This window comes from Pleurodeles waltl, chromosome 10 (genome assembly GCF_031143425.1).
Source record: "Pleurodeles waltl isolate 20211129_DDA chromosome 10, aPleWal1.hap1.20221129, whole genome shotgun sequence".
Taxonomy (NCBI): Eukaryota; Metazoa; Chordata; class Amphibia; order Caudata; family Salamandridae; genus Pleurodeles; species Pleurodeles waltl.
This window is the reverse complement of record NC_090449.1, coordinates 32,860,021-32,881,480: the sequence shown is the minus strand read 5'-3', so window position 1 is coordinate 32,881,480 and position 21,460 is coordinate 32,860,021. Positions and strand designations below refer to the sequence as shown.

Sequence of the window (21,460 nt, the reverse complement as noted above, 5' to 3'; positions counted from 1 at the left end):
TCTGGCCTGCTTGAACAGGCTTTGATGCAAAGAATGGAACCTGTGTGCCCCATGTTGTTAGTATAGCTAACGAGCATTCAAAACGGCCAATAATGTCACAAACATGTTAAGCTCTCTGAGACACGTTAATGTTGTGCTTAGATTGTAGCATGTACTCAAATATGAATAAAAAGTACCAAACTATGTTGAGCCTTCTCTAAAACTATTTTAGAGCATTCTTTCCATTTTTATTAGAATATCGCCTCCGACGTTCAGAATCAGGCAGTCAGGGAGTGCTTCCTGCGCTGAACGCTCGCACACGTCTAAATCATAAATCACCTGTCCATATTCCAGCTTGCAGCTACTTGGCACCAACGAGCAGTTTTAATTATATCAGATATTTATAGTCTATTAAGGGTACACAGTAGCTTGGATTTCAGCAGAGTACATTGGCTGGGCCTTATTGCCATGAGTGGGAGGGCACAGGGGCTGAATCAGCAGATGGATTTGCTATATAAGAAGAGATGAAGTCCCTAAACTGAGGCGTCAGACATTTCAGGTGAGTGCAGAAACTTTGTCTGGGATTTGGGTCATTTTACATCCAGTAATACATGCAGAAGCTCCCATCATCACTCCCTCGTCATTCACTCACCTGCCCGTTTGACAGCTTGTCTCCTTGCTAACTCATTCAGTACCTTGTTCATTCACTACCTTGATTATTCACTTGCTAACTCGCATATCCACTCCTTTCACTCCTCTGTAGTCGCCCACTCATTAGCTTCCATTTAACCTTTATACTAATCACTCAGTAACTCACTCACCCGTCACTTATTCACGCCTAGTAAAACTGTACCTGGAAGAAAACATTTTTCATTTGAATTGTGAATACTCGTGCTAACGCAGGTCTTTTTGCTTTTCAGGGACCCTGGTGGAGGTTTCTTTTTCTCATCACAGTGACACTGTCAGGTAAGGCTTTTGTTTCACGGTACCCCAGTCCGTAAATCATGAAGCTCCAGGATGTCATCATTATCTGCTTTAGGTTTTTATCATTGAATACCAACGTCATAAGCATTGTTACCCGACAACAATCTTCAAACATTAGAGGGTCCACAGCTCACCCCTCAGCAGAGGCAGCTCGGGAAGGCTGGGATCCTGTAACACTCAGCACAGCACTTGCTACAAATGATCACAACACTCCAATCATAATACACCGCAAGAGCTTCTTGTTCACTCCTCACCCAGATTAGGCACACGGCTTGCCCCTGCTCTTGTGCAAGGAGCAGTCCCATGGATCTGGGATCGCAGGCCAGCCCCAATGCATGGATTCCAGGCGTCTCCCTTAAAGGATTATCAGGTGGTGATGAAGAGTGGGCACAGACTCTCCTCTGCCGCTAGTGAGGCGGTGTGAGTACTCCTGGTGATGCTTGTGGTCAGCAGACATGCCTTCTCCAGTGGAAGACCCACCTTTTCTGGCTGCTTGAGACACGAACTGTGTCACCCCCCTACGGTACTGGAAACACGGAACTCAATAACTGAGTGGCCCCTCATACTGTAGAGGATAATTCTTGATAAACATGTTTCTATCAATGGCTAGTACACACAGTCACACAGCTTTCTAAACCACGCCCTTCATTGTTGGACACACGGATCCTTGACAATGAAGGACACCAGCCACGCGACATCGGAAGACAACCTATGGGATTGTTCCATACCAAATGGCGAGGGGGAGTATCAGTAAAAACTGCCAAAAGGTACCTTGAAAAACTGAGAAAGACTTAAAAAATAAATAGAGCCTTTACTTTATAATAGTGAACTGAAGCCAGGGCCACACTCAATAACTGAGCGTAGGGCTCCTCGTTGCCACTATATAGACACAGTCAGAGCAAAGACATGAGTTACACACAGGTATGGATTGGGCAGCAGGATGCTTGGTACCATTATCAGATAGTGCAGATTGTGGCATCTGGCAGAGATGGACAGGCCATTCTACCACTCCGACATTGCCCTATAAGGCTGCAGACTCAGTGAGCTGCCATTGGCCCACTATGCATCTAGGGCACCAGTAAAGCACTACGTTTACCAACAGGATGGCCACTTTGTACACATGATTGATGCCTGCATGTTAGCCTGCATTATCAATTAGTGATCTGTAACTCCAATAAAGCTTTTAGTGAAACCCCAGAAAACAAGTGAGAATAGCAAAAAAGTGAACACCAGATAAAAAGTAAGAAACTCAAGCCCAAGAGCACAGGTGGTCTGCAGACTTTACCATGAGATGTGGGAGAAGAGGAGTATATGTGAGCCCTTACAGGAGACATGCATTGAGAGCAGCTTTTACATTGTGAAAATATGGTTACCATTCTTCACTGACACACAACACAGGGAGCTATACCACAGCACCAATACAAGCCACAGCGCATAGGAACAGCATTGTACGTTTCTTACCATCACTCAACGGTTAGCTCACAGGTATCAATAGGACACACACACAGCCACACAGATATGCATATACCTGAACATACACCTAAAAAAGGTGCACACACACACACACCGACATGCATGAGCAATAGTATGTGAAAACCCGTAAAAGCTTCAAGCATGTTCACATAGAAGAAACAACATCAGTGCACCTACTTAAAACACACAGAACAGGTACACCATCTGACAAGATTGTAAGCTTCCCTTATTTTGTGTGTTGGGGGGTTGTGTGAAGGGTTTGTGTGTTGTTGTAAGTATATAGATTGGAGGTAGTTGCTCTGGTTAAAGATTAGATAATGTGCTGGCCGGTAGATTGATCAAACATAGATGGCCAAGTCTCCGATTCAATGCTGTATACATTTATTTATTAAGGAGATTCCAAAAATGCTGGTTGTCATCTTGCAATGAATCCATAGCGCCGAGTTGCACCAAGGAAAGCAGGGCAAACAATCACTAAGTAAATACTATTTTGTTGGAGTGCAGTAGGAAGGCACGGTAACCCAAAAAGTTGCACTCCTTGATCAGGGTACCTGGGAAGAGGATTGGTCTCACTCACACTGACTACAGAAGTAAAGGTTAATTGGAAATCCTGGATTACAGGACGTTTCGTTGGAAGCAAGACATGTAAGGCTGTAAGATTGCTGTATTATTTGAATTCAAAGCGAGCGGTTACATTTGTTGTAGATATACTGATGGATTAAAGGTTGATAGATTCTGTGCTGGTTGCAGTGATTGCACGCAAATTGAAGAGGCACAGGTGAACAACACCTTCAAATAACTACTGGGTGATTTAGACCCTGACGTGAAGCCTGCCCACCTGCCAGGTCAGCAGAGAATTTGCTCCCCAGAGGAGGATCACACACCCTAAAGAGATCCCTGCCAGCACTGCGGTGATGCTAGCTCCCCCAGTGGATCTACTGATGTGGAAGACACGATGAAGGCAGAGCTGAGTGACCAGTGAAGACCATATTCTATTCTCCGGCTCAGCATTCCTTTCTTGTAGTTCACAAACAGTGCTGGGAAGAGGCGACATCTTCCACAGATGAAGGATCTGCTTAGCACTGTAGTGGCTTGAAGAACATTTTCAACCACGGGTACCCTACTTCTTCCAGTGACCGCAGAATTTGCATGTAGGTTAATAAGTCCAACTTGCTAGAGTACATTTCATGGATCAATTTCTTGAAAGAAGACACATTTGTAGTGTCTTCTAGTGCCGTATTACTGGCATTAGGATAACAGGTAAAAGCGATCTAGTAAAGACTTTACTGTCAAAGTACAGTATGTGGGAGTACTACATTGATAAATTGCATTCACCTATTTCAGTAATGCTTGTGATGTAAACGCCCTTCGTTTTGTGTGACAGAAATGTTGGTTCTAACCACTTTAGTAATTGCCAGCGGCCATGGCTTCGGATGCAGAAATGGCCGTGTTTGGGGAGGCCGCACAGTACCTGCGGAAGTCTGACAAAGAAAGGCTGGAGGCTCAGAACAGGCCATTTGATGCCAAGAATTCCTGCTTCGTAGATGATGACAAACTTCTTTTCGTGAAGGGAATGATCACGGCCCGAGAAGGTGGCAAAGTCACCGTGAAGACCGATGATGGAAGGGTAAAAAGAATCTTATACCAACGATGACATAAACAAGTCTAGCATTATAATGTAGCCAGGCGTCTCTGCTTAATTCCAACTTTATCGGTGTCTGTCTTTTTTCTTCCCAGACTGTAACAGTCAAAGACACTCAAGTCTACCCTCAGAATCCTCCCAAGTACGACAAGATTGAAGACATGGTCATAATGACCCATCTGAATGAAGCCTCCGTGCTGTTCAACCTCGCTGATCGGTATGCAGCCTGGATGATCTATGTAAGTACAGATAACCGGCACGTCAACACTGCTTGCTTTTTTCATAAAGATGTTTCTATGACTAGGTGTGACATACTCCTCGCGTATGTGTAAACTACACCTGGATTTCATGAACACATCACACGTACAGAAATAAGCTTTGAGATTTTGGCCATGTACGTTCAATGACCAGCGTTTGAAATGTATCACCTTAAAAGGGGTCAAATAAGTCGGTTCACGTTAAGAAACTGACACAATTGTTCTGTGTGCAATGTGTACACACGTCATCCTTCATAAAAGTTGTTTTGTCTTAGGCCGGGGAGCCAAGTGCACTTGTATAAGACTAGTTTCTCCCCTGGTCCTCACTCTTTCTGTCCTCTGGGTTTCATTATCATAAAACACATACTCTCTTCTGATTTTGCCCTCCTGTCTTCCCTTTGAACCTCCTGGATGCCTCATGCTGCACACCTGTTGACATGCAAGCTAGCCTCTGCGTTTTTGTTTTGCCATCACTGCTAAACGGGGAATATAAACGCTAGTTTTCCGTCAGCTGGGCCACACATGCCAGAAGGACATTATATAGTCTTGGTTACTAAAATGTAGGGCACGCGGCATGCACAGAAACAATACAGTGAAGCTCAAGGTTAATCATGTTTGCCAACGCTGAGAAGGGAGCTGGATGAAAGAGGTGTGCGGAAAAACCTGGGCAAGGAAGAGATCCTAGTATCCCTGAAATGCCGAACCCCAGTCGCAGATCCTATATTTTACTTGATTGCTATCAGGTCACAATGCAGGAGTATTCACACACATTCAGCGCACCGGCGATATTAAACAAGGGAACACAAATGATAGGTAACGTACAAAAATATTTCTGAATGCTTAAAGCATGTCTAAAATAGAAACTCTCTTCTTGTTACTAGAAAATTATGGTTCCTGTCACCTAAATAAGCTGTTTTCCTTTACAGACCTACTCTGGTCTCTTCTGTGCCACTGTGAACCCCTACAAGTGGCTGCCGGTGTACAACCCTGAGGTTGTAGCTGCCTACAGAGGCAAGAAGCGCCAGGAAGCCCCACCTCACATCTTCTCCATCTCTGATAACGCCTATCAGTTCATGTTGACAGGTAAAGTTTTGTTTTAAATTTGGTGCACTGTTTCAAATTCATCATTGCCTACCCAATAATGACATTTATTTATTTTCTTTAAAAAAAGATCGTGAAAACCAGTCTGTCCTGATTACGTAAGTAAATCACATATTACTAAAAAGTTATTTGCAATAAGCACATGTTTTATGGTGTACCATGGTCTATGTACATGTTTAATTAATTGTTCTGATTTTATTTAAAGTGGAGAATCTGGTGCAGGAAAGACTGTGAACACCAAGCGTGTCATCCAGTACTTTGCAACAATTGCAGTCGCTGGTGATAAGAAAAAGGAGACCCCTGCCATGGCCAACAAGATGCAGGTTTACAAATTACTTTTAGTTCATTTGTAAAGAGGCTGCTCATGATTCACACTATGCCAGACAATTTCATACATGTTGAAACTTTGCCTCTTCTAGGGAACTCTGGAAGATCAAATCATCCAGGCTAATCCGCTGCTGGAAGCCTTTGGTAATGCCAAGACCGTGAGGAATGACAACTCATCTCGTTTCGTAAGACTTCCAACTTCATTTACTTCCCTCCTAACTCTTGTTTTTAAATAGCGAATTATTGTCTTGCAATAAAAAAATGAATTCATTTAGTCTGTGTTTTCCCTCTAGGGTAAATTTATCAGAATCCATTTCGGAACTACAGGAAAACTGGCTTCAGCAGATATAGAAACATGTAAGTGTTGACTCTAAAATCTATATATATATATTATTAAATGTGTCCCAATTTAAATAATACTCTTCTTTTATTAATGCCTTATTTTACAGACTTGCTGGAAAAGTCTAGAGTAACATTTCAGCTCTCAGCCGAGAGGAGTTACCACATCTTCTATCAGATCATGACCAACAAGAAGCCAGAGCTTGTCGGTAAGTTTTAGAATTGGTCATAGCTCCAGTTTTCAGTATTCAAGTGCATTCATGTGTGTTAAAGAAGGGCAAGACATCATAGCAGAGATAACAGGCATGAACATTGCTTGAAGTCTATTTCTATTTGACTAACATGAAGTAGTTGGAGAACATGTGGGTTTTCTCAGCACTGAGCCACTGTAAATGAAAAATTCAGAAAAAAGCTTCATCTGGCAATCATTCTCACCAAAAAGGATTACAAACTGTACATGAACAATTTTCCACAGATGATGTAAACTACAGAATGTGTCATCTGAGGCAATTACACTTGATTGCCAGGAAAATACATTTTGATGGGCATTCATTATATATACTTCCAAACGTTCAATTACCCAAGATAACACAGCCGTTCTAATTCTTAAGTTTTATTATGAGAAATGTATTTGTATATCATTTTTATGATGGCTTCTTTGTAAATTGTCATGTCACAATATCTTGAAGCAACCTTATTTGGTCTATCGATGTATTCATTTTTAGCTTTGTACATGTATATCTATGTATAACTTTAATTTTATTTTTTTATGTTTTATTAGGAATATTATGGATATGTGTGCTTTTAATCTATGTCTTTGTTTGTTTGTCATAATATTGAGTACAAAAATACTGGGCTAGAAAACTATTTTACACATCAAAATAGAACACCACCTTGGCTCAGGAGTTCAAATAATCTTTTTCTATAAATCACACTCATTTGTTCATAACCTGTGAGGAGAAGCCCCATGATGAAGCATGCCTCCCTTTGTGAGGGTAAGAGCTTTTATCTAATAAAAGGAGCTTCACATCCACATCTGAACCGAAAGGACATTCTTTCTTCCAAAAACACCAGCACAAAACTAAGAGGCTAAGGCCCGTATTTATACTTTTATATTGCCACATTTGCATAATTTTTTGACGCAAAAGTGGCACAAACTTACAGAATACAATTGTATTTTGTAAGTTTGCACCCCTTTTGCATCAAAAAGAGGCACAAATGCGGCGCTAAAAATGTATAAATATGGGCCTAAATCCGTAGCTACTTTAAGAACAGCAGTGATGGAGCAACTCTCCCCTGTCATTATTTTCTAATGTTACTGTTTTCTTAATTGAACGTCATCTAGAAATAGATATTCAATTGCTGCAGATGGGACAGTAACATAATATCATTAAAAAATCCCCAAATAAGACTAAAGAGACACCATTGGGTCCAAAGTGCTACCTGTTGAGAGATGAAGAAGCATGGTGAGGCCCACAACTTGAAGTTGAAGCACAACTCTATGACTGCAATTTGCAATCATAATTATCAAATCAAATCAAATCAAATCATTAACATTTATAAAGCGCGCTACTCACCCGTGCGGGTCTCAAGGCGCTAGGGGGGAAAGGGGGGGTTATCGCTGCTCGAACAGCCAAGTCTTTAGGAGTCTCCGGAAAGCGGAGTGGTCCTGGGTGGTCCTGAGGCTGGTGGGGAGGGAGTTCCAGGTCTTGGCCGCCAGGAAGGAGAAAGATCTCCCACCCGCCGTGGAGCGGCGGGTGCGAGGGACGGCAGCAAGTGCGAGGCCAGCGGAGCGGAGGGGGCGGGTGGGGACGTAGAAGCTGAGGCGTCTGTTGAGGTATTCCGGTCCCTTGTTGTGGAGGGCTTTGTGTGCGTGGGTGAGAAGACGGAAGGTGATCCTTTTGCTGACTGGGAGCCAATGCAGGTGTCTCAGGTGTGCGGAGATGTGGCTGTTGCGGGGTACGTCGAGGATGAGGCGGGCCGAGGCGTTTTGGATGCGTTGCAGGCGGTTTTGGAGTTTGGCGGTGGTCCCGGCGTAGAGGGTGTTGCCGTAGTCCAGGCGACTCGTGACAAGGGCGTGGGTCACGGTTTTTCTGGTGTCGGCGGGGATCCAGCGGAAGATCTTGCGGAGCATGCGGAGAGTGAGGAAGCAGGCGGAGGACACGGCGTTGACTTGCTTGGTCATGGTGAGAAGAGGGTCCAAGATGAAGCCGAGGTTGCGGGCGTGGTCTGCGGGGGTCGGTGCGGTGCCGAGGGCCGTGGGCCACCAGGAGTCGTCCCAGGCGGACGGGGTGTTGCCGAGGATGAGGACTTCCGTTTTTTCAGAGTTCAGCTTTAGGCGGCTGAGCCTCATCCAATCTGCGACGTCCTTCATACCCTCTTGTAGGTTGGTCTTGGCGCTGGCGGGGTCCTTGGTGAGGGAGAGTACAAGTTGGGTGTCGTCGGCGTAGGAGGTGATGATGATGTCGTGCTTGCGTACGATGTCGGCGAGGGGGCTCATGTAGACATTGAAGAGTGTCGGGCTGAGCGATGAGCCTTGAGGTACGCCGCAGATGATCTTGGTGGGTTCTGAGCGAAACGGAGGGAGGTAAACTCTTTGGGAGCGGTTAGCGAGGAAGGAGGCGATCCAGTCCAGGGCCTGGCCTTGGATCCCGGTGGAGCGTAGGCGGGTGATTAGGGTGCGGTGACAGACGGTGTCAAAGGCAGCCGAGAGGTCGAGGAGAATGAGGGCGACTGTTTCACCGTTGTCCATCAGGGTTCTGATGTCGTCTGTGACTGAGATGAGGGCGGTTTCCGTGCTGTGGTTGGTTCGGAATCCGGTTTGTGAAGGGTCGAGCAGGTTGTTGTCTTCCAGGAAGGTGGTCAGCTGTTTGTTGACGGTCTTTTCTATTAGCTTGGCTGGGAAAGGTAGAAGAGAGATGGGGCGGAAGTTTTTCAGGTCGCTTGGGTCAGCCGTAGGTTTCTTTAGTAGGGCGTTGACTTCAGCGTGCTTCCAGCATTCGGGGAAGGTAGCAGAAGAAAAAGAAGAGTTGATGACGGTCTGGAGGTGCGGGGCGATGATGTCGTCGGCTTTGTTAAAGATGAAGTGCGGGCAGGGGTCCGAAGGGGCGCCGGAGTGGATAGAGTTCATGATGGATTTGGTTTCTTCCGTGTTGATGTGATTAGAAATTGAGGAGCTGATAAGGGAACAGCACACAGATGCATCATAAAGCTGTTTAAATGGCAAGGATGCTTAAATATTGATGACTGACTTAGATTATTTTGTTATAAACTGCCATTAAACTTGCTTTGAAATGAACACACTTGATGGTGTTGCTAAACAAAGGTGTTAAAATATCTTGGTATTAAACTGTAAAATGTTAGATTTTTAGATACTCATAACATTTAGTCAGAGGTCAGAAGGAAATTTAAGCACTTCACATCTAGATAGCCATTGATGTGTCATGAGCAAGGGCCTTCTGTAACATTTGACTCCTCGTATTATTTCTCCTCAACAGAAATGCTCCTCATTACCACCAACCCATATGACTTCCCAACCATCAGCCAGGGTGAGATTGCGGTGAAGAGTATCGATGATGAAGAAGAACTGATGGCTACTGATGTGAGTTACCATAAACATAACTTGCGTTGTGTTGTTAATTAAAATTACTATGAATAAGGACTGCAGAAATACCCATCCATGGTTATTCCTCTAACTAAATGCTATCATTCATAAAATGCTGCCCCTTGTTTCATTACAGAGTGCCATTGATATCCTAGGATTCAACCAAGATGAGAAGATCGCCATCTACAAGCTGACAGGAGCGGTCATGCACCACGGAAACATGAAATTCAAGCAGAAACAGCGAGAGGAGCAGGCCGAGCCCGACGGCACAGAAGGTGAGGCATACTGTGCACTTCATCATAGAGAAAATCATTGGATATTAGAATGCAATTGTATCATCCAGTAATTAAAACTAGAGCCTGCCTACTGAATAGATGAAAAAACACAAGGTGAGAAGGGTTTGAACATGGAATGCTACAGAGAGGCAGAAAGCAGGGTGATTTACATGGTAAGAGAAAAACGTTTTTTAAAAATAAGTATAGGATATGAAGACAGGTTGTCAAAGAAACACAATATTACTTTATTGTACAAAGAAAGAAAATAATATGTATAAACACCATAAGGCAGAAGAGGATTTTTCAAGTATAACATTTTCACTTCTTACTTATTCTAAACAAACATATATTATATTATATTATATTATATTATATTATATTATATTATATTATTATATTACATTTTTATTTATGTAGGGCATTCTATACACCTTGTAAGGCCTAAAACCAGGCCTGGGAGGAACGTCAATTATGCCAGAGTAAACAGAGTAATTTTGGAAATTCCTTGTTATTCTTTGATGCAGACTACAGATAATTATGTGATTACTCATGATTGTGTAATTCTGATTGGAAAAATCTTAAAGTAAGAGTACATTTAGCGGGAGTGAGCAACTGCTGGCACTCGCTGTTGGTGTTCTGCTGCATTTAGCGCAATAATTTTGGTGTAAAATAAAATGCATCCTCGCGTCTGTTTTTGGCAAACAAAATAGAGCTTGATGCCCTGAGTATATTGGTGGAAAATCCTACCTCAAGAGCACCCTTAGCAAGCATGAGCGGCTGCTTGTGCTCGCTATTCGTGCTTTGTTGCATTTAGCACTACTTCTTAGAGCAAATATACCCGCTTGAGTCCATTTGAATTTTTCCTCTGAGACATAACACTAAACACAGAATTACTCTTATTGCTTAATTTAATGTATTCTCGCAGAATTCTTAGGCAATTTCACATGATTGTGCTACAAGGGTTACGTGAGTTATGCCCACACCTACCTAAAACACTTTTTCGACTGCTGAGAAAGTAACTCCTTTGTATGTTTAATTTACATAATGCCTTGTAGCCCTGTTAAGGACATTGAAGATTCTTCATTTGTATCATCGATGCCCTTCAGGTTCATGGTTGAAAGCATGTTATTTGTAGACTGTCCTCTTTCTGAAGAAAACTGGGTTCTGTGCATGAAGATAGGAACAGACTATGGGCCTGATTATGAGTTCAGTGGAGGGATTACACTATCTGCAAACTTCCGAAGGGGAAGTTTCCGCCATACTGGCTACCTTCCCGCCAGGCCCATTAAGAGTTTCCTGCTAAGTCAACGGGCAGAAATCTGAGTTTCCGCCCGCTGGCCTAGCGGGAAACAGCCTAGCGGGAAACAGCCTACAGCATTGTTTCTGGCTCATAATTGCAAGTGCATGGGTAGTACGGGGTCCCCCCTAGGTCCCCCTGCACCCATTCTCCACCAGCTTTTTCATATTGGTGCTACCACCATGAAAAGGCTGGCGGAGAACAAGTTCGTAATCCCCAAGGCGGCGCTGCACTGGCAGATTAGGACCGCTGCAACCACCAGACTGCCAGGATCTCTGATCTTGGCGGTGCTGACGGGCCCACTGCGGCCCGACCACCAGAGTTAATATATGGAGCTTATACCGCCACATTGGCGGTGGTCCGACCGCCATCTGCGAATAGAGGCCTAGATGTGTAGTGTGAGTCTTTATGCATATAAGTGGAGAGGGAGTGTGACAAACAGCCACAGGCGGTGATGCAGATACTTACCAAATATATATGTTGCTAATGTGATATATGGAGTTGCTGTTTGGCATCTGCAATTGTGACACCTTATTAATCTCACACATTTGTGGGACATATGCCAAAGTGTTCTGATAATTTTTTAGTCTATCCAATGGCACCATGGGTGTGAATACTGGGACATTTAAAGATATGTCAAAACAAAGTAAGTATTCCTAGCCAATCTAATTACAAAACAAAGAAAAATCCCTTTCTAGCATTACCCACTTGGCACCTAATTACCACTTCTATTTTGGATTTGTAATCATATCCTGGAGGGCTGCTAAAAAAGGAATGTCCTGGACCCTCAATAGGTATTTTTATCTTTAGACCCCAGGTATATTCTTTTAAGTGCTCCTTGAAATATGGTTGAGCCAACCTTGGCTTGGACCCAATCATGAAGCATGCCACTACTAGAGTGGGTGGGGGTCACTTATAAGGAACAACATTCTTTTCCTTTTTTTCTGTATATGCCAAGTGGGGATTCTAGAAAGGTATTTTTCTTTGTTTTCACATTAGATTGGCTAGGAATGCTTACTTTGGTTGGGTAGTCTGGGTTGGAGAGTGTATTCCTTAGACCCCCAATTATTGGACATTTTCTTCCTTGTCCCTCCACTGACAAGACCTTCCCAGGTCTTGTTTCACTTTGGTTTCTGACATTTCATGCAATAGACTGCTGCATTGTCGACTATTTAATATTGGAATAGTCTAACCATGCACTGATGTCAATTAATGGTGTGTAAATCGTGATTCTTTGTATGTGTGTCCTGGATATTATATTGCCTTCACTTTAAAAGTAACAGAGCAATGCATACTATTTAGTGTAAAGATGATTCAGTATTTATACTACTTCTTAACTGCAACACTTTCATGTCTGGAGACATTAGAGAAGCACACCTAGCAAGCATAGGAAACCAATGACATTGTAAGACCCCTAGAATGGGAGACAACGCGTGGCTGAAATTAAATTGCACTGTTATAGATAACATGTTGCATTGTGGTTGATAACATGCTAATGATGACATGTTAAAGTGTTTACACGAATTGTACATTTAGAAGAGGAAGTAAAAGACTGTAACACTTTCCCACCTCTCATTTCTACCTGCAGTTGCTGACAAGATTGCATATTTGATGGGTCTGAACTCAGCTGACTTACTCAAAGCACTGTGCTACCCAAGAGTGAAGGTTGGCAATGAATTTGTCACCAAGGGGCAGACTGTTAATCAGGTACATCTTCTACATTTCTATGCATTTTCAACATACAAAAATAAAACTTACTTATTTCAGAACAAGAGTTGCACTGTAGCAAACTTCTATAAAAAGTGAGGGCAGCCCAGTACAACATTTATCAACTATCAATTCTGACACTGAAGTTTAAAAAAATTGTTAACAACTACACTCCAAAATAACCAAAATATCTTTAATCATCTAGAGTACAAACAAATAATTTATTGCCCACATACAGATCCTAAAAATGTTCATGTGCGAACTTTACCTCAAAATAGCATTTGTTGTTCTAATATTTCTGAAATGTATTTAAAAAACCATTTTAATCAAAATCTATTTAACAAAGACGTCTACAACATATGAGAAATGTTTCCTTTAAGATGGAATCTAAAGCAGACACTTCATTTATTTCTAAGAAATGTGGATAGCATCACTCACCTTGTACATGCACTTGGGCCAAGCAATTAACATTATGTGCACTTTGGTAAATAGAATTCCATTGTTTGCGTGTCATAATTTATACTAAGGTGTAAGATCCATTTAGCTAGATGTGTACCTTAACTTAGCAGTAAGCATTCCAACATTAACCTAGAAAATAAAGTTAGACCAAGGTTAGCACCCTGCCAAAGAACTCAATCGAACCCTTTATCTGTGAGGAAAACACTGAAAACGCATCCTGTCTGTCTCCATCTAAACTAGCCATAGATAGCATAATCCTGCCATTATGTTTCTATTAAGTGGACTTTTCAGCCCCTAGAATTTTGTTGGTGTAAAATTTAGTCTTTTACAGACCTGTGGGCAACAGAAATTCTCAGATCCAGTAAAATACCTGCATCTTGGCAAGGAGACCGCAGGTCCACAAAAAAAGAGGATAAAGGGATTCTAAAGAATTACTGACTCTTAACTTTGCTTGACTCCGAAGGGAAGCTATCTGGCAGATATCTACTGAATGCATTATATGCTTGAGCGATGGAATCCAAGCTTTTGCCACTACACCAATCTGGATTCAGGCAAACCCGTTCAATTACAGACAACATTGTCCATTTAAAACTTCCTATTGGTAAAACCCTACAAAGGGGTCTCAACCTATACACATGTATCTTTCATTACTCATCAGCTCTTGAACAGGTCAACAGATCAAGGTTATGGGAAAAACTATCTAACTGGGGCATCAAACAAAACATTATTACACTAATTGGTTTTGTTGCACAAAAGCACCTGGCTTCAAATCAAATTAACCAATAACACGCTTTCCCCTGAGATGTCCACCAACAACGGCCTTAAACAAGGCTGTATCCTTGCACCTCTTCTTTTTTCGTTATACATATCTGATTTCTCTCATTATTAGGCAAAAGACAGTGGACTTGAACCACAATTAGGGAAACAATTCATACCCTATTTATCCTTATGCTTTTATAATATACCTCTAATGGCCTCCAAAACCAGCTAAGGAAATTGGAAGAACGTAATCATGTTGCTGATCTAAGTGTAAATTCTGGAAGCCAAGGAAAGCTGGAAGGTGGTATATAAGCGGGACTTGCCTTGAAGAAGTAAAGACATAAGAGTACCTATGGGTCACTGTTACTAACATCTTATCATGGTCTGCACATGTTGGAAACAGACGGAAGAAGACATCTATTATCACTAAATCAGTAAAGAGATTTCCAAGCAATTATGGCGAGAGACCGGTTACACAGACGCTTAATATAATGAATTGAAATTGATCCTTATTTTATCATATGGCTCTATGGTCTTTGAGGACTTAAAATTATCCTGAGTAAAATCGATGATAATGAGATAAAATCACTGTTATCCTTTCGGTGGTCAACACCTAAGGCAAGACTTAGACTGGCACGGTCTTTGCCATCTCTGATTATCTGACACCAATTGACTAAACTAACCTACATCTGTGACTGTCTAGCATTGACAGAGGAGTCCTTAATGCAACTTATCGCCTATGAACTGAAAAGTGAACACGAAATTCCAAGGCTCTGTATTCATAAACCCACATCATTCATCTTTAATTCGGTAACAGAAACCCCATTTGCTTTTCTCTCATGTCTGCAGGTTCCCGCTTTCTCCCTTTGCGACGGTTTTCATGTCTTTCTCTTCTTCCGTCTTTCTGCTTTTTTTTTTTCTCCGTGTTTTGCTCTTAGTAAACATCTAATGCCGATAAACAAGTGCTGGTCCCCAAAAATAACTTCCGGTGCCCCAGGTGGTAACCACCGGCTCAAATTGAGCACTGAACTGCACGTCTGCAGCGGAAAGGCTTGATAAGTGACAGTAAATACCAAATAGCAGAGTAACGGATCTGGGTTTATTAAAATCGTATTATTGTTCAGATTATACCATGGACTCCTATCTACACGCAGCTCATTGTTATCTTTCATCAACTTTAGCACCTCTTCTAAATTCAAGGGCCTGCGTTTTTCGCTTGTTTTACCTCTTGTTAGCTCAGTTTGAAGGCACATGGAACTCACACTACAAAAGCTTACTAACTTTCTAATTGCAAGCATGAAACTATCGAGCGCATTGTATGTATTTGCCTAATTCTCAGTGAGTTGCCGAAAAGTATCTGAAGCTTTTGCTTATTGCAAATATGATTTGAACAATGAAGGTTTTGCCTTTTAACCCAGAACTTCCAAGCAATAGGATGAATAACAAAATGTTTACACCTCATATTACGCCATTTACTTCAGAGTAGTTGTAGGAACATTTGATAATACCAATTTTTTAATTTTAAAACGCCGTTTTCTTTTATGTCTCTGATGTGCCAGTTCAGTGTTGGATAACTTATTATCTAGCTGTTTTTATCATTTTTACTTAGTTATTGTACAGTTGCTTTATTACTTCTAATACAATAACCATATTCTATATACTATTATTGTGAAGGAGACCGAAATAAACCACAACTTCTAATCACTCAAATAGCAGACAACTACAATGCCATTTGAAGACGTTATAACAAAGGGCCTGATTTAGAGTTTGGAAGACAAGTTACACGGTCACAAACGTGATGGATATCACGTCCACTGTATTACGATTCCCATAGGACATAATGGGATCATAATACAGTGGGTGGGATATCCGTCACGTTTGTAATGGAGTAACCCCATCAGCCAAACCCTAAATTAGGCCAGAGTCTTAAAAGGAGATGGAAAATAATCACCATTTAAACGAGCAAGTGATGCACAGCCAAAATAAACAGTGTGAATTAAAAGGTAATATAAAACACAGCTAACATTTAAAAAGGACACTTCCAACCACCTTGAAGAGAAACAAACCATTTTTAGGCGAATATGAAGAATGTGCACAGGATTGTGCAGTCACTAAAAGTGAAAATATCCAATGGGAAAAGTGGACTGACCCACTGCCCCATGCTGTTTTTATGATAAGTGGAAGCAAAATTAGAATGAACATGTAACAGACCAATTGATGATGTTTGCTGAACAAAATCCCCTTTATGTATGTTTGTTACGTATGATTTTTTTTTTTTAAGAATAGTCTGTTCGAGAAAGCTAAGGGTATTTCACATGCCATAACTAAAAAACAAAAATGTGTATTCTTTATGATAGCTGCACACAGTTTCCAGCCCCCAGCCTAGTCACCCACCCTCTGTTCCTCACCCTGCCCAGAGGTCTATGAAAAGATTTACCATCTTCTCAAAGCAGGTAGCAAACATATGTTTTACACTCCACGGAATTGGGAATTCCATGTGGTTTTACAACTGGAATAAACAGCACCCGACAATAATTCCCATACCAGGGGGTTTACCTTGGAATTAGACAGTATTGAGGTGGATTTACAGCACTGTGACAATACATTTGCTTGCATGCAAATTTATCGTTCCCCCACTAACGCCCAACTCTCAATTGGAGAAAATGCATTTCTTGTTTTTTTCTGATCATCTCAGGTGGTTCTGGATTTTAGAGTTCTCTAATGCCCCTTCTCTTTAGGACTCAAATTTAGTGTAACCATCTCTTCTGAATTGTGTTGTGCCATACATTTTCCCACTTTAGGTGGGCCCACTCTTTTACTTGACAGATGGATAGCAGAGCCTCTTGTGCATCTCTGTGCTGCTCCCTTATCAACTTCTAATTATGCTTGCAAGTTTCAGACAAAAAGTATTGCTCTGACTTAAAGTCCAATACAAATCACGTCCATACCTGAATAGACAGGATATTTCATGTATTTACAACACATTAGGAATAGTAGTAGTATAGATATAGCCAAGGGAAAGGGTACAGTGGCTTTGTTTTAGAAGACACCCTTTCTATTTTCTTGCCTCATTGATTTTAGCACTTAAATTAGGACCATAAAAGTCATGATGTTTAGATACTCCAACCTGAGAATGAAGAAGAAAAGCATTCATCCTTAAAGCCACCCTTTACATGCATCTCCATTCATAGCTTGCAGTTGAACTCCCACAGTGAAAATGAGTCTGTTGTATATATAAACCTGACATATATTATCTGACTACGTGCCATATAATAGATCAAAAAGTTAAAACTGAAACCACTCTAGCCCATTCTGCGCCTGGTATTTTCTAGCAATGGGTGCATAAGACTGCCTCAAGAAAACCTCGATTTAACCTTAGGAGCTCACACCACAGTCTCTGCAAACAATCTCCGAAACGTTCCCTTCTTTGCATATGTTTAACAAAAATGTTTGGGTCTTTTAAACATGCGGAAAATAAACAGTGCACATCTAATTATCTTTCTTGAAGCTGACCAAAGTAATATTTTCTCCGCAAGGTCTATAACTCCATTGGTGCACTCTCCAAGTCTGTCTATGAGAAGCTCTTCTTGTGGATGGTGATCCGTATCAACCAACAGCTGGACACCAAGCAAGCCAGGCAGTACTTCATTGGTGTCCTGGATATTGCAGGATTTGAGATTTTTGATGTAAGTTTGTGCAGGCTTTGAAATCTTTTGGTGGCTAATGTTTTAAATGATGCTGACACTCTGATCACAATAAATATCTAATCACAGAAAAACTGTATTATGTTTTAGTTCAACACCCTAGAGCAGCTGTGTATCAACTTCACCAATGAAAAACTGCAACAGTTCTTCAATCACCACATGTTCGTCTTGGAACAAGAAGAATACAAGAAGGAAGGCATTGACTGGGAATTCATTGACTTCGGCATGGATCTGGCTGCCTGCATTGAGCTTATTGAGAAGGTGGGTGTCTATGTGAACAAATTGCGGTTTTCTAAATATAATTCATAAATACATAGAGGACTGATGGAATTATTTATTCTTCTCAGCCCATGGGAATCTTCTCCATCCTTGAGGAGGAGTGCATGTTCCCCAAGTCTACAGACACCTCCTTCAAAAACAAGCTGTACGACCAGCATTTGGGCAAATGCAAGAACTTTGAGAAACCCAAGCCAGGCAAAGGAAAGGCTGAAGCTCACTTCTCCCTGGTTCATTATGCTGGTACTGTGGATTACAACATCACTGGCTGGCTGGAGAAGAACAAGGATCCACTGAATGAATCGGTCATCCAACTGTATCAGAAGTCCTCCATGAAAGTTTTGTCCATGCTTTACACAGCAACTGCTGCAGAGGCTGGTAAATATCTTGTAGTAAAGGAAAATGTGCAAAGCATGCACTCTTGAGCAAATGCCAGATGAATGGATTGTTTTTGCTACTTTCAAATTGTAGAAGCTGCTGCTGCTGGTGGAAAGAGTGGAAAGAAGAAGAAGGGAGGGTCTTTCCAGACAGTGTCTGCTTTGTTCAGGGTAAGTGGAATTGATACACATATTTCTGCTGTACAAATAGCCTTCTGGTAAAATATACGGTATAATACGTCTTCAGAATTGATTGGTACATCACATTTGTGAGGCACTGACTAAAATATTTCCAATACTTTAAATACACTTGCATCACTGCTACTACAGGAAAATCTGGGCAAGCTGATGACTAACCTGAGGAGCACTCATCCCCACTTTGTGCGTTGCCTGATTCCCAATGAGACAAAGACTCCAGGTAGAGCATCGCTTTGATGAATACCCATCCATACAGTATTACTGTGTTGCTAGTGAGCATTAAGTGAGCTGATATGGGCTTTACTCTCTGTCTGTAGGTGTAATGGACAATCATCTTCTGATCCATCAGTTGAGGTGTAATGGTGTATTAGAAGGCATCAGAATTTGCAGAAAGGGATTCCCAAGCAGGATCCTCTATGGTGATTTTAAGCAAAGGTAAAAAGACCACACAAAAACAGTTGAATACATCTTGAACTATAACTAAACAATTGCACAGTGCACAGTTACATTAAAAGAACATAAATGTATATGGTACCTCTTTATTTAACAGTGAGCTTAATAGTTTTTATGAATCATGGGTAAACTGGGATATGTCCTAACAAAGTAAGAGAAGCAAACGTATACACAGGGACTCTGTCTCGTAAATATATAAGACAATATTTGTATGTTCCATTTAACAAATACATATTTTAAATAATTTAAATAAACCTAGTGTTATAATCACAAAACTAAATTTGAACATATTTTATTTAAGGTACAAAGTGCTAAATGCAAGTGCAGTTCCAGAGGGCGCCTTTATTGACAGCAAGAAGGCTAGTGAGAAACTGTTGGGTTCCATAGATGTTGACCACACTCAGTACAGATTTGGACACACAAAGGTAGGAAATTTGTGTAATCACTTTATAAAATGTCAGCTGATAATATTGCAAGGAGAACTTTTTCTTATTCACTTCATTCACATTAAAGGTGTTCTTCAAAGCCGGCCTTCTGGGTGTTCTAGAAGAAATGAGAGATGAAAAGCTGGCTGAGCTCATCACACGCACACAGGCAGTTTGCAGAGGGTACCTCATGAGAGTAGAATTCAAGAAGATGATGGAAAGAAGGTTTTTATCAGAAGTGATTAATCAGCAAAACTTATATTAAGAGTTCATATGGTGACTTTTCTAACTTCTTCTTTATTTCAACCCTAAACAGAGAATCCATAATGACCATCCAGTACAATGTCAGATCATTCATGAATGTCAAAACCTGGCCATGGATGAAGCTTTATTTTAAGATAAAGCCTCTTCTGCAGAGTGCAGAGACAGAAAAGGAGATGGCAAACATGAAAGAAGAGTTTGAAAAGACAAAAGAAGCTCTGGCAAAATCTGAAGCAAGAAAGAAGGAACTGGAGGAGAAAATGGTTTCCCTCCTTCAGGAGAAAAATGATCTTGCATTACAGGTTCAATCGGTAGGTGAAATTTCATAAATGTCAAGGATGACCAAGTAAGCTTTTAGATACGAAAATAAGTGAAACATATTTGATTGAATATATTCTTTTAGGAAAGTGAAAACATTGCAGATGCAGAAGAAAGATGTGAAGGTCTCATTAAAAATAAAATCCAACTGGAAGGTAAAGTGAAAGAGTTGACAGAAAGGCTTGAAGATGAGGAGGAAAGTAATGCTGAGCTGACAGCCAAGAAGAGGAAACTGGAAGATGAATGCTCTGAGCTGAAAAAAGACATTGATGACCTTGAGCTCACCCTTGCCAAAGTAGAGAAGGAGAAGCATGCCACAGAGAATAAGGTAATGTGATAATGTTCGATTTAAATTTAAACATCAACATTGTCAATTTAGGATTTATTAACATGACAGCTACTCATCTGTGTATTTTAGGTGAAAAACCTCACTGAGGAAATGGCAGTACTTGATGAAAACATTGCAAAGGTTTCCAAGGAGAAGAAAGCTCTCCAGGAGGCCCATCAGCAGACTCTGGATGACCTACAGGCAGAGGAAGACAAAGTGAGCACACTGACCAAAGCCAAAACCAAGCTGGAACAACAAGTAGATGATGTAAGTGTCCATGAAAAAAGAGAAATAATAGAGAAACCTCAATACATTTCCTGTTTTTTGCTGACCCAGTACCTGGCATTTACCAATGATGGGTTTAGCTCTTTGCAATATTTCCATTTATTGCATAATTTTGATCAGTAATTATTAATACGAAAAGAAAAATCGTTTTGAATAGCACCAATTAAGTGATATGTTTAACAATACACAGCTTGAAGGCTCCTTGGAGCAAGAGAAGAAACTTCGCATGGACCTAGAGAGGGCCAAGAGGAAGTTTGAAGGTGACCTGAAGCTGTCCCAGGAAACGGTGATGGATCTTGAGAATGATAAACAGCAAAGTGATGAAAAACTGAAGAAGTTAGTATCAAATAGAGAAAAACTGATTGCTAAAAACATATGTATGTTTCAGTTTCAATTATGAATATGTGCAACTTATTGTAAATAGTTATATTAAAGTCTATTTGTTTCTACTGACAACTTTCTAAACAAATATATATATTTAGAAGACAATAATTTGGAGAGTTCCCCACTAACGAAAGGTATGCATATTGATAACCTTAATTTTCTTGTGTGTCTTTAAATGGGTCTGTTTCCAGCAAAACAAATTCCTGACTATGGAGGCAGAGCTCTGTCACAGGCAGAAAGAAGGAAGT

At 41.1% G+C, this 21,460-nt stretch overlaps 1 protein-coding gene across 1 annotated transcript in view; it reads left to right on the top strand.

The window, feature by feature from the left end:
- Nucleotides 1–893: 893 nt before the first annotated feature.
- The window catches only part of LOC138260986 (myosin-4-like), a 32,900-nt gene continuing 12,333 nt past the window's right edge, over nt 894–21,460 (top strand). The window contains exons 1-24 of the mRNA XM_069209554.1: nt 894–945; nt 3,845–4,063; nt 4,174–4,317; nt 5,262–5,418; nt 5,507–5,534; nt 5,642–5,759; nt 5,856–5,948; nt 6,057–6,120; nt 6,213–6,311; nt 9,600–9,703; nt 9,843–9,981; nt 12,867–12,985; nt 17,740–17,889; nt 17,998–18,168; nt 18,255–18,561; nt 18,655–18,731; nt 18,891–18,978; nt 19,076–19,193; nt 19,513–19,636; nt 19,725–19,861; nt 19,953–20,208; nt 20,301–20,543; nt 20,634–20,810; nt 21,019–21,164. Coding sequence (XP_069065655.1) covers nt 3,860–4,063; nt 4,174–4,317; nt 5,262–5,418; nt 5,507–5,534; nt 5,642–5,759; nt 5,856–5,948; nt 6,057–6,120; nt 6,213–6,311; nt 9,600–9,703; nt 9,843–9,981; nt 12,867–12,985; nt 17,740–17,889; nt 17,998–18,168; nt 18,255–18,561; nt 18,655–18,731; nt 18,891–18,978; nt 19,076–19,193; nt 19,513–19,636; nt 19,725–19,861; nt 19,953–20,208; nt 20,301–20,543; nt 20,634–20,810; nt 21,019–21,164 — 3,263 coding nt within the window. The 5' untranslated portion in view covers nt 894–945; nt 3,845–3,859. The remainder of the gene's footprint in view (nt 946–3,844; nt 4,064–4,173; nt 4,318–5,261; nt 5,419–5,506; nt 5,535–5,641; nt 5,760–5,855; nt 5,949–6,056; nt 6,121–6,212; nt 6,312–9,599; nt 9,704–9,842; nt 9,982–12,866; nt 12,986–17,739; nt 17,890–17,997; nt 18,169–18,254; nt 18,562–18,654; nt 18,732–18,890; nt 18,979–19,075; nt 19,194–19,512; nt 19,637–19,724; nt 19,862–19,952; nt 20,209–20,300; nt 20,544–20,633; nt 20,811–21,018; nt 21,165–21,460) is intronic.